Genomic DNA, 12,782 nt, shown 5'->3' with positions numbered 1-12,782 from the left:
TAAATATAGATACAAAGAGCGTAGCGAAATCGAGGCTCTATACTTTACGGTTAACACTCTGCTGAAGGCTTTGAATCAACCACCTTACAATCCTCAAGAGGGTCAACTGGTAAATGACATTGAGAAGGCCTGGCAAATTCTCGAGTATGCCGAACACAATCGTGAGGTGGCCCTGCGTGAAGAGCTCTTGCGTCAGGAGAAATTGGAACAACTTAACTATAAGTTCGAAAAGAAATCTGTGCTCCGTGAGGGTTATCTGAAGGAGATGATTCAAGTTTTATCCGATCCGCGTTATTTGCGTCAGGTCGATGCCACATTGAAGAAACATGAGGCCATCTCGGCAGATATTCTGGCACGTGTGGAACGATTCAATGATCTGACAGCCATGGCCAATGAATTGGAGAAGGAGAACTATCATGGCAAGGAACGTGTAAAGAAACGTGAACAAGAGGTCATGGAAAAGTGGCGCAAGTTGTTGGAGCTTTTGGAGAATCAACGTTTGAATTTATCCCAGATGAGCAATCTAATGAATTTATTGCGAGAGATTGCCAGTACCACAGAGTTGGTGAGGGAACTGCAACAGCAATTTGCCTCCGAGGATGTGGGTCCACATTTATTGGGTGTCGAGGAGTTGCTGCAGGCGCACTCCTTGCAAGAATTGCAGGTTAATACCTACGGCGAGACTCTAAAGCGTTTCAATCGCCAGGCACTGCCCTACAAGAACTCTGAGCACAAGGATGCTGCTTTGCTGGCCACCCGATTGGCAGAATTGGAGAAGGCATATTCAGAACTGCTGAAGCGTTCGGCTGATCGTCGTGCCCGACTGGAGGAGGCTCGTAATTTCCATCATTTCATGGAGGACTATGACAATGAGGAGAGTTGGCTAGTGGACAAACAACGCATATGCAAGACAGGCATCACTGCCAAGGACTTGAGGGCTGTGCTCTCCCTGCAACAGAAACACAAGGCTCTTGAGGATGAGATCAAGTCACGTAAACCGAAATCATCCCAAATGTCGGACGCTGGCAAGCGTTTGATCGGTGAGAAACATCCACGAGCAAGTGAGATCCAAAGTCGTATTGATTCTCTGGCCGAACACTGGCAAGCCCTAGAAGCTCTGGTCGAGCTAAGACGACGCCAACTGGAAGATGCCGCCGAGGCTTATCAATTCTACACCGATGCCAATGAGGCCGAGTCGTGGTTGAATGAGAAAATGGCTTTGGTTAATTCAAAGGATTATGGCAACGATGAGCCTTCGGCTCAGGCTCTACTCCAGCGTCATAGGGACTTGCAAGGAGAGCTCAATGCATATTCGGGAGATATTCTCAATTTGAATCAGCAGGCTGACAAACTGATCAAGGCTGGCATATGCACATTGGAGCTGTCGGCCGTCGAACCGGATCTACCCGAAGTCGAGCAAGAAGAGTGGGTGAATGAGACAAGATTGGTGCCCAAAGAGGTTTGGGAGGATGAATGGGTGGAGAAATTGGAGCACAAGAAGGTAACCGAAACGAAAATGTTGCCCCATGTCAAATCTCTGTTTCCATTCGAGGGTCAGGGCATGAAAATGGATAAGGGTGAGGTAATGCTTCTCAAATCCAAGACCAACGACGATTGGTGGTGCGTACGCAAGGATAATGGACACGAAGGCTTCGTGCCGGCCAACTATGTGCGAGAGATTGAGCCACGTCCAGTAGCCTGCATTGTGCCCAAGGCAGAGAAGGTCAAATCTTTGCAGAAGGTAAAGAAAACCATTCTTGTGCGTCAAGTGGTGCCAGTGAAGAGAATCAAGCCGGTTAGTGTTGCACCCAAGCCACTTGTGCAACGGCGAACCTCCAATCAGAGCATCAACGAGAATGCTGATAGCGTTGAAAAGCGCCAGCAGAGAATTAATGCCACCTACGATCAATTGCAAGAGATGGCCCAAAAGCGACATGCCCTGCTCGAGGATTCCATTCATCTGTTTGGCTTCTATCGCGAATGCGATGACTTTGAGAAGTGGATGAAGGAGAAGGAACGCATGATCAAGTCCGATGATGGCGAAGGCGTTGAAAACGCTAAACGTAAATTCGAGAAATTCATCACCGACCTCTCAGCGGCCTCTAAGCGTGTGGAGGAGATCGACGGTGCCGTGGACACATTCCGTCATCAGGGTCACTCACAGCTGGATAAGATCATAGCTCGTCAGCGTCAAATTCATCAGATCTGGCAGCGACTCAACCATGCCAAGGCACAGCGGGAAAAGAGTCTCGAAGGTGCCTCAAGTGTAGAGCTTTTCAATCGCACCTGCGACGAGGCTAAGGTCTGGATGAGCGAGAAGATGTTGCAATTGGATACAGCAGTCATCACTCCAGACCTGAAAACCGTTCAGGCTTTGCAGCGTCGTCATCAGAATTTGGAGCGTGAACTGGCCCCAGTGGAAGACAAGGTCAATCGGGTCATCTATTTGGGTAACTCGGTGAAGAATGCGTACCCCGCCGAACGTGACAATGTCAATGCCAGACAGCAGGAGGTCCAGGACATGTGGCAACAGGTACAACAGCGTGGCAATGATCTACGTGCCCGCATCGAAAGCGAGGTGGGTCAACAGATCTTCAACAACAGTGCCAAGACTTTGCTTGCCTGGATCGATTCAGTCAAGGATCAACTTAATGCCGATGAATCTGCCCGCGATGTAGAGACTGCCAACAATCTGCTTAAGAAACACAACGACTTGGGCGATGACATTCGAGCCCATGATACCGAATTCGTTGAGGTCATCCAGCTGGGCAAGCAACTGTCCGATGGCAAGCCTCATATGGCCGAAACGGTTGTTGTTATCGAACGCCTAAAGGCCGAACAGGATGCCATCCATCGTGGCTGGGCGGAAAAACAGAAATGGTTGCTCCAATGCGTCGAATTGCAAATGTTCAACCGTGAGGCAGACAAAATCGATGCCACCACAAAGAGTCATGAGGCCTTCTTGGAGTACAATAATTTGGGCGTAAGTAGTGTGGAATTTTTATTGCAAGTTGATAGTTGTCCAGCATAAACTCCTTTCTTTTCTATTAAAGTCCTCGCTTGATGAGGTGGAAGCCATTTTGAAGCGTCATCTGGACTTTGAAAAGAGCCTGATGGCTCAGGATAAAATTCTAAAAGGCTTCTCCGACAATGCAGACAAATTAATTGGCAATGATCACTACGATGCCAAGTAGTAAGTATTGGGAATGGCCTCAAAAGACTTGTGAATTAAGCTCCTCCTTCTCCTCCTCCTCCTCCTACTCCATTATTAGCATTGCCGAACGTCGCAATCAAGTGTTGGGTAAACGCAAGGCTGTCAAGGATCGGGCTTTCGAACGTAAACGCCTATTGCAGGCCTCCAAGGACTATCATAAATTTGCCGCCGAAGCTGATGATCTTAAGGTCTGGCTATTGGACAAGACTAAAATTGCAGGGGATGAGAATTATCGCGATCTAACCAATCTGCCACGTAAGCTTCAAAAGCACAAAGCCTTCGAGCGTGAACTGCGTGCCAATGAGGGTCAGTTGCGTAATGTCAATAAGGATGGCGAGGATTTGATTCAATCAGGCAATCGTGTGCCCGAAGTGGAGTCGCGTGTTACGGATTTGAACAAGAAGTGGAAAGATTTGCTAACCCTTTCCGAGGATAAGGGACGCAAACTGGAGCAAGCTGCCTCGCAGCGTGAACATAATCGCTCGATTGAAGATGCCAAGAAGAAGGTGGAAGAGCTAGATGTCGCCCTTAAGAGCAAGGATGTGGGTAACGATTTGCGTAGTTGCAAAGATCTGATCAATAAGCAGCAAATTCTCGAATCGGAAATCACCATTTGGGATCAAAAGGTGGCGGAGCTGGTCTCCACGGGTGACGATATGGCCCATGAGGGTCACTTCAATGCCAAGAATATCAAGGACGAGACCAAGGAGCTGCAGCAACGCTTCAAAGATCTGCGCGATCCCACACAGAAACGCCGCGATAAGCTGGAAGAGAGCTTAAACTATCACAAATTTGTATTCGAATTGGATGCCGAATTCCAATGGATCAATGATCATTTGCCGGCAGCCAAGTCCAACGAATTGGGCCAGAATCTACATCAGGCCCAGTCACTGCACAAGAAACACAAGAAACTAGAGGCCGAGATCAAGGGACACACGCCCATGATTAAGAAGGCCTTGCAGTCGGGACATGCTCTCGTCTCTCAGCATCATCCGGAGAAGCAGGCAGTGGAGGCTTTGTGCCAACAATTGGAGCAGGCCTGGCAGGATCTGGAACTCCATTGCGGCGAACGCACGCGCAAACTGGAAATGTCCCTGAAAGCCCAACAATATCTGTTCGACGCCGGCGAGATCGAGTCCTGGTTGGGTGAACGCAACAATGCCCTCCGATCCACCGAATATGGACGTGATCGCGATTCAGCGGCTAAGTTGCTGACCAAACACAAGACCATCGAACTGGAGTTGGACACATATTCGGGTATTGTCACCGAAATGGGGCACACTTGTGCCGCCATGGTGGCGCAACATCATCCGGACAGCAAGGTTCTATCGGCCAAACAGCAATTGATTGAGAAAATGCTAAAATCCCTGCACAAGTTGGCCTCGCAGCGACAGGTTCGGCTGATGGAGAGCTTGTACAAGCACGAGTACTTCATTGAATCCGACGAAGTGGAGCAATGGATTAGAGAGCAAGAGCAGACAGCTTCTTCGGAGGATTATGGTCAAGATTTTGAACATTTACAACTGTTGCAGAACAAATTCGATGATCTGAAACATCGCGTTGAGGTCGGAGCAGATCGTGTCGATCAGTGTGAAATGCTGGCCAAAAAACTGATCGACTCGGAGAGTCCCTATGCCAACGAGGTTGAAAAGAGACAGGAACAACTAAGGTAACCAAAAATCAAACAATTTCCATGCTCACGCACAGACTAAATCTTTGTTTTTCTCTTCCTCCAAATAGAACGTCTTGGGAGAATCTGCTTCAATTACTCAATCAGCGTGAACAGAAATTGCATGCTGCCGGCGAAATTCATAGATTCCATCGCGACGTGGCTGAAGCCCTATTCCGCATACAGGACAAAAATGCCGCTCTTTCCTCGGAGCTGGGCAGGGATTTGAATTCCGCTTTGGCATTGCTGCGCAAGCACGAAGGATTTGAAAATGATCTGGTCGCCCTGGAGGCTCAGTTACAGGTCCTGGTCGAAGATTCAGTGCGTTTACAAGCCAAATATCCATCGAATGCCACAGCCATTGCCCAGCAACAGGAGAAAGTGGTGACTGCCTGGAATGATTTGAAGGAGCGTTCCACTGCACGTGGTGATCGTCTGGCGGCCAGTTCCGATCTGCAGACATTCCTCACCGATGTCAGAGACATTGTCTCTTGGTCATCGAATCTGCGTGCCGCTCTCCAAGCTGAGGAACATGTCAGCGATGCTGCCGGTGCTACCGCCTTGAAGATTCAAAATGATGCCATCTATGGCGAAATTGATGCCAGAGAGGATAAATTCCGTTATTTGAATGAACTAAGCGACTCCATGGTCCAGACGGGTCACTATGCGGCCGCCGATGTAGAAGAGAAGTGTGCCGCCATGCTGGATGAACGTCAGAAATTGCATGCCGCCTGGAACAAAAAGAAGATTATGCTTGAACAAAAGATCGATTTGTTCTGCTTCCTTCGCGATGCCAAAATAATTGACGCCTTGTCCAGCTCTCAGCAAGCTGCCCTGACCAGTTCCGACTTTGGCCAGACAGTGGAAGATGTGCAGAATCAGATCAAGAAGCATGATGAATTTGAACGTGTGATCCAAACGCAAGAGGAGAAGGTGGCCCTTCTGCAAGAGCATGGCCGCAAATTGATCGAACAGCGTCATTACGACTCTGCCAACATTCAGACCATACTCCAAGGTGTGTTGGCCCGTCGCCAGAAGGTCAAGGACTTGTGCGCCGTTCGTAGGTATAAGCTTGAGGATGCTTTGCTCTATGCCAAGTTCGTAAGAGATTGTGCCGAGGCTGAATCATGGATAAGTGAGAAGCAAAAGAAATTGGAAGCAGATGCCGTTAGCTATGCCGAAGTCACCAACTTGGATGAGAAGATCAAGAAACTGCAGAAACATCAAGCCTTCCAAGCCGAGGTGGCTGCCAATCAGGGACGCATCAAGGAGATCCAGGACACTGGTGTCATTCTCCTAAGCAAGCAGCATGAATCGTCGCCAGAAATCAAACAGGCCATCGAACGGGTTCTCAATGCCTGGCAGGGTCTGCTCGACGAATTGGATCAACGTGGTCGTGGCCTAGAGGAAGCCCAAGATATTCTTGAATTTAACAACCAATTGGATAAGATTGAAGCCTGGATCAGAGACAAGGAAATGATGGTTCAGGCCCGTGACACTGGCAGAGATTTGGAACATTGCAGCGCCTTGATGCGTAAACTGGACGACGTTGACTCTGATATGCGTGTGGATGATCAGCGGGTGAAACATATCAATCAGCTGGCCGATAAACTAATCAATCAGGCTCAACTTCCCGAGGATACACAGAGTGTGGACAAACGCAGACACGATTTCAATCACAATTGGCGCCAGCTCCAGGGTGCATTGAATGCCTATCGTGCCCTACTGGGTGGAGCCCATGAGATTCATGTGTTCAATCGGGATGTGGATGACACAGCTGAACGAATTGCCGAAAAGGCATTGGCCATGAGCTCAGCCGACACTGGTCGTGATCTGGCTGCCGTTGAGGCATTGATTCGTCGCGAAGAGGCTCTGGAGCGTGACATGTCCGCTGTGAAGCAGAAGATCGATGAACATGAGACAGCCGCCGAATTCCTGATTCGCAAATATCCCGAACGTGGAGCTCAGCATATTGAAAGGAAACTTGAAGAATTGCACAAATCATGGGGTAATCTACAAGATTTGTCAGTCAAGCGGCAGAGTGTACTCAATGAAGCCTATCTGGTGCACAAGTTCGTGTCTGATGTAAGGGAACTTGAACTCTGGGTGAACGATATGGTCAAGAAAATGAACAATGCCCAGGCTCCGTCCACCATTAATGACTGTGAGACTCAGTTGGAGTTGCATCAGGAGCGCAAAGTGGAAATTGAGGGTAGAGATCCGGCTTTCGCAGGACTTAAGCAACATGGCGAACAATTATCTGGCAAGGACAAGCAATCGGAGAATGTCAAGCGTTATTTGCTTGTACTTGAGGATCTGCATCAAACGCTACACGAGGCTTGGAGTGAACGGGCCAGAGACCTAACCGAAGCCCATCAATTGCAATTGTTTAAGGCTCAGGTTGAACAGGTCGAGATTTGGTTGGCCAACAAAGAGGCTTTCCTCAATAACGATGATCTGGGTGATTCGTATACAGCCGTTGAGCGTCTTCTCAAGAAACACGATGCCTTTGAAAAGCTACTGGACGCCGATCATGTGGATGCCCTACAAAAGTTTGCCAATAGCATTCTGGAGAGCGAACCCAAGGATGCCGATTTGATCAGAGAGAAGTTGTCCTACATTTTGAGGCGTAAACAAAAACTTTTGGATCTATCGGAGGAGCGAAAACAACGCCTAGTGCAATCTTTGCAGTTGCAGGAATTCTTGCGCAGTCTCTACGAGATCGATCGCTGGTTGGTACAGAAACTACAAGTGGCCTTGGATGAGAACTATCGCGAGCCCAGCAATTTGCAAAGCAAAATTCAAAAGCATTCGGCTTTCGATGCTGAACTCTTGAGCAACTCTCCACGCGTCCAGGCTGTAATCAGTGAGGGCGAGCGTCTGATTAAGGGCTCCCACTTTGCCAAGGATGATATTGCTCAACAGGTGCAACTCCTGGAGAGTGATTGGTTGAAACTTAAGGGTGCCTCACAGGCAAAGAAGGAGAAACTACAACAGGCCTACGATGCCCTGGCCTTCAATCGCAGTGTGGATGAGTTCAACAACTGGATGGATGACATCGAACAGCAATTGTCCAGCGAGGACTATGGCAAAGACCTGACGACGGTCAGTAATCTACTGAAGAAACACGAACGCCTGGAGGCAGATGTGGCTCATCACAATGAGTTGGCCGATCAATTGAAACTAAAGGACGAACATTTCTTCCAACTGGATCATTTCCTAAAGCACGAAATTCACGAACGAGCCATGGCCAGCATTAAGAGATACAATACCCTGCACGAGCCCATTGCCATACGGCGAGAGAATCTCGAAGATTCACTTAGTCTGCAGCAGTTCTTGCGCGATGCAGAGGATGAGTTGCAATGGTTGGGTGAGAAGCAATTAGTGGCCGGCTCTCAGGATTTGGGAAGCAGTCTTCTGGCCGTCCAGGGTCTGCAGAAGAAACATAATGCCCTCGAGGCCGAATTGACATCGCAGGAGCCGTTGATTCAAGCTCTTTTGCAGCGTGGCCAACAGATGATTCGTGATAATCACTTTGCCAGCGAGCAAGTCCAATATAAATCGGAATTATTGCAAAAGCAGCTAGTTCAATTGAGAGATCTGGCCGCCATTAGACGCTTGCGCCTTCTCGATGCCGTTGAAAGTCAACTCTTCTATGTGGAGGCCAACGAGGCAGATGCCTGGATGAAAGAGAAACGTCCCATTTTGGCCAGCAGCGACTATGGACGCGATGAGACCTCCGTGCAGGCGCATCAAAAGAAACTAGAAGTTCTTCAACGTGAGCTGGCCGCCTTTAAGCCATCGATTGACAAGGTCAACAAACTGGCCACAGGCCTCATTGAACGTCATCACTTTGATAGCGCCAACATTCAGGAGAAGAACGGAACGGTTGCCCAGCAGTATGCCGATCTCCTTCGTCTGGCCAAGGAGCGCGAGTTGCGTTTGAGTGAGTGCAAGAAACTGTTTGAGTATCTGCGCGAAACCGAGGATCTGCACGAATGGATCGGCGATCAGATGACAGTCACAGCCAGTGAAGATTATGGTGAAGATGTGGAGCATGTAGAGCAATTGATGGTGGCCTTTGAGTCATTCGTTTCGAACCTGAATGCCAACGAAGCCCGAGTCGATGCTTGCCTGGAGCGAGGCGATCGTTTGATTCAAGAGAATAATCCCTATCGCAGTTCCATTAAGACGAAACGCGATGAAACCAAACAGTTGTGGGATGAGCTCAAGGATTTGGTAAATGCCCGCCAGGATGCGTTGGCTGGTGCCAAGCAGGTGCATGTCTACGATCGAGTGGCCGATGAGACCATCACATTGATCAACGAAAAGGATGCATCACTCATCTCTGAGGACTACGGACAGGATTTGGAGAGTATTCAGGCCTTGGGACGCAAGCATTTGGTATTTGAATCCGAATTGGTGGCCATTAAGGGACAAGTTGACTCTGTTCTGGCCGAAGCCGTCAAACTGGGCGAGATCTATCCCGATGCCAAGGAGCACATTGAGGTGAAACGTGATGAAACTGTTGAGGCATGGACAGACCTAAAGGACAAGACCAAAGCCCGCAAGAGCAAACTCAGTCAGGCCGAGCAATTGCAGTCGTACTTCGATGAGTATCGCGATCTGATTGCCTGGATCAATGAGATGTTGGCCAAGATTACAGCCCCCGAACTGGCCAACAGTGTGGCTGGAGCTGAACTTCTCTTGGCTAGCATCAAGGATCATCATGCCGAAATTCGGGCGCGTGATGAAACCTTTGCCAACTTCACGGCAAATGGTCAAAAGCTAATCAAGGAGAAGCATTTCTTGGCCCACGAGGTTGAGGATAAGATTAAGGTTTTGCAATCCCGTCATGAACTTTTGGAGCATACACTACAGCAACGCAAGGAGATCTATGAACTGAATCTGGATACCCAATTGTTCCTCAAGGATGCTGAGATATTGGAGCAATGGATCAGTAGCCGTGAGCCTCAACTGAAGGACTCTAAATTGGGTGACTCTATACCACAAGTTGAGGATCTTTTGCGACGCCACGAGGACTTTGAAAAAACGGTGGCCGCCCAGGAGGAGAAATTCCAAGCCATTAAGCGCATCACACTCCTCGAGCAGCGTTTCCGCAAGCAGCAAGAAAACGAAAAATTGGCCAAACTGAAGGAGAAGGAACGTCTTGAGAAGGAGCGACTCGAACAACTTAAGCAAAAGGAACTGCAGCGTCTTAATGACGAACGCCGGCGAGCCGAGAAGCAACAGGAACATCGTCAGAATGCCGCCGCCCAGGAGAAGACGCCGATTTTCTCCTCACCCATGGTCACCATTTCAGGCGGTTCGGTAGGTGGCGGTGCAGCCAGTTTACCCCAATCGCCAGCTGTCGGTTCGACAACTCTACGACCTCCATTCCAGGATGAACAGGAGCAACTGGGTTTGCAGAAGAGCAGCTCCAGTGGTATGTTCGGTGATCGCCTGCGTCGCGGCTCAGCCGATGCCAATGTGAAACGAGCCGAGAGCATGAAGGTTCAGCCCAAGCAACCCAAACGTACGCCATCATTCACCACCCGCCGTCGCGCTCAATCATTCCGTAAGAATCAGAAGGGCGAAGGATTCGATTTGCCCTCTGTTGAGATTCAGGGCATGCTGGAGCGTAAGCATGGCCTACAATCTGGTGGCAAGAAGGCACCGGTTCGATCCTGGAAACAATTCCATACGGTACTATGCGGTCAATTGGTTTGCTTCTTCAAGGATGAGAACGATTTCCTGCAGCAGAAGACAGCAACGGCTCCGGTTAACATTCTGGGTGCCAAATGCGAACGTGCCGACGATTATACCAAGAAGAAGTACGTTTTCCGTCTGAGATTGCCCGATGGTTCCGAATTCCTATTCGAAGCTCCCTCACTGGACATCATGAACGATTGGGTACGCAAGATATCCTTCCACGCTAGTCTGCCACCAAACCTACAGCTGCTCAGCTACGATGAGTCAATGAAGGTGAGTAAAATTCATTCACAAATCTCTTGAAATGCTGACCCCACTTTACTCTACTTCTCTTCCGCTTATAGCAACAATCGAGTAGCTCACCGGACATCAAGGTGACCAGCAGCGTTGAATCGCCTGTCAGTTCACGTAACTCCTCACCCGATTCCCAGCGTCGTGCCAGCAGTGGCCAGACATTGGATAGCACTGCCACACCCCAGATGGCCTTCCTGCAGCGACAAATGCAGCAACAACAACAGCAGCAATCCCAACCCAGTTCGCCTAGTTCACCGACAAGTGTGGGCTTTGATCAGAAACCACCAATACCACCACGTGGTGGCCCACCAGTAGCCAGCAATCGTCAGAGCCAGGAGAATCTAGTTGTTCTACGCCAACGCCAAAGTTCAAGCAATGGTAAGGCTATTCTCATTATTTTATAAATAAAATGGCAAGTCTAAGTCGTTTCTCATTTCTTAAAGATCTGTCCGAAGGCCGCCTACAACAATCCGCCACTTTACCCGCCGGTCTGACTGGAGTACAACAGAATGGCAGCAGCAAGGATGACAGCATCGTACTGAAACGCAATAGCGAAGCCCGACAATCGGGTAAGTAGAGTAGTGTAGGGGGATTATAACAATCGGCTAGCCATTTGTCTATGTCCCAGTCAAACACCAACCAACCAATCAACCAACCACCAACCCATCCAACCACCCCAATCCACAACTCTCCTTCATACATTTCTTCACTTACCTACATACATATCTCTCTATATATATATAAATATATTGTAAAACAAAAAAACCAAACGAAAATTGTGTCCCCTCACCGTTCCGTTACTTGAACTCGCAACGATTAGATAATCCGCCGCCATTGCCAACAACGATGCCGCCTTTAGGCAGTCAGCAACATCACCATCAGCATAGTCATCCGCCACCACATCATCAACAGCATCAGCATCAGCATCAACATCAGGCTCAAGTGCAGCAGCGTATCAATGCATTCAATGCAGTGGCCAATCAGCAGCAACAACAACAACAGCCGGAATACTATAACAACAATGTGATTAGACATCAGCAACAACAACAGCAGCAACAGCAACAACATCATCACTTGGCATCGCCACAACGTGTACCTTCTGGACGTATTGATAGTACACGTAAATTTATTGAAATGGAGGCACATTCATCGGGTACAAATGGAAACTCCACTACCAACAGCAGCAGCAGCAGCAGCAACAACAACAGCAGCAACAGTAGCACCACAAAGCGGACAATTAGTTACTCTAGCAGTGGAGCAAGCAGCAATGGCAATGGTAATATCTCAACGTCAACAACAACAACAACGACAATTACAATAACAACGACACAACAACAACAACAACAACAACATAGCAGCAGTCGCACAGTTTGGCATCTAACATCGGGGTCACCAACATCATCAACAAAATCATCATCAATAATCGGCTCAGGCGAGCCTAACAATGCCATCAGTAATCCAAGCTATATGGGTCTGCATTTGAATAACAATAATGAATCAATTGGAATTGGTGGTTAGAATGAAATGAAACACTTGCATTAATCCTTAACAACAACAACAACAACTCAACCCACCTCCCCCCTCTCCGAAGCCCGCCCACCTCTCTATCACTCTCTTTCCTCTGCCCCCGTAAACCTCTTACTCTATTGCATGTTTAGATGTTTATTTTGATGATGGATATGGTTCGCCTTGTTTCTTTTTGCTGTTTGTTTGTTTGTTATGGCTATACATATGTATCTTTCTCTTTACTTTTCTTCTCTTTTATGATATTTTTGCATGTGTGAAACAAACAGGTTCAACTGTCAAATCGGTGAAACTAACACGCCGATCCTATCTGCGCACCAGTTTGCAAAGTATTTCTATTCTATCAACTATTAAAACTCCTCTTCTCTA

At 48.4% G+C, this 12,782-nt stretch overlaps 1 protein-coding gene across 4 annotated transcripts in view; it reads left to right on the top strand.

Annotated features, from left to right (window-relative positions):
- LOC6645828 (spectrin beta chain, non-erythrocytic 1) overlaps nt 1-12,782 on the top strand; it is a 37,294-nt gene that overhangs the window by 23,826 nt on the left and 686 nt on the right. For 2 of the 4 annotated variants that reach the window (XM_023177666.2, XM_023177665.2), the window contains 7 exons: nt 10-2,983; nt 3,054-3,193; nt 3,273-4,883; nt 4,955-10,868; nt 10,940-11,267; nt 11,333-11,458; nt 11,710-12,402. In XM_023177666.2, coding sequence (XP_023033434.1) covers nt 10-2,983; nt 3,054-3,193; nt 3,273-4,883; nt 4,955-10,868; nt 10,940-11,267; nt 11,333-11,458; nt 11,710-12,402 — 11,786 coding nt within the window. The remainder of the gene's footprint in view (nt 1-9; nt 2,984-3,053; nt 3,194-3,272; nt 4,884-4,954; nt 10,869-10,939; nt 11,268-11,332; nt 11,459-11,709; nt 12,403-12,782) is intronic. The other 2 variants (XM_023177668.2, XM_023177670.2) reach the window with 2 other exon arrangements.

This window comes from Drosophila willistoni (genome assembly GCF_018902025.1).
Source record: "Drosophila willistoni isolate 14030-0811.24 chromosome XR unlocalized genomic scaffold, UCI_dwil_1.1 Seg8, whole genome shotgun sequence".
Lineage (NCBI taxonomy): Eukaryota > Metazoa > Arthropoda > Insecta > Diptera > Drosophilidae > Drosophila > Drosophila willistoni.
Note: the sequence above shows the minus strand (reverse complement) of the source record. Positions and strands in the feature narration are given on the sequence as shown.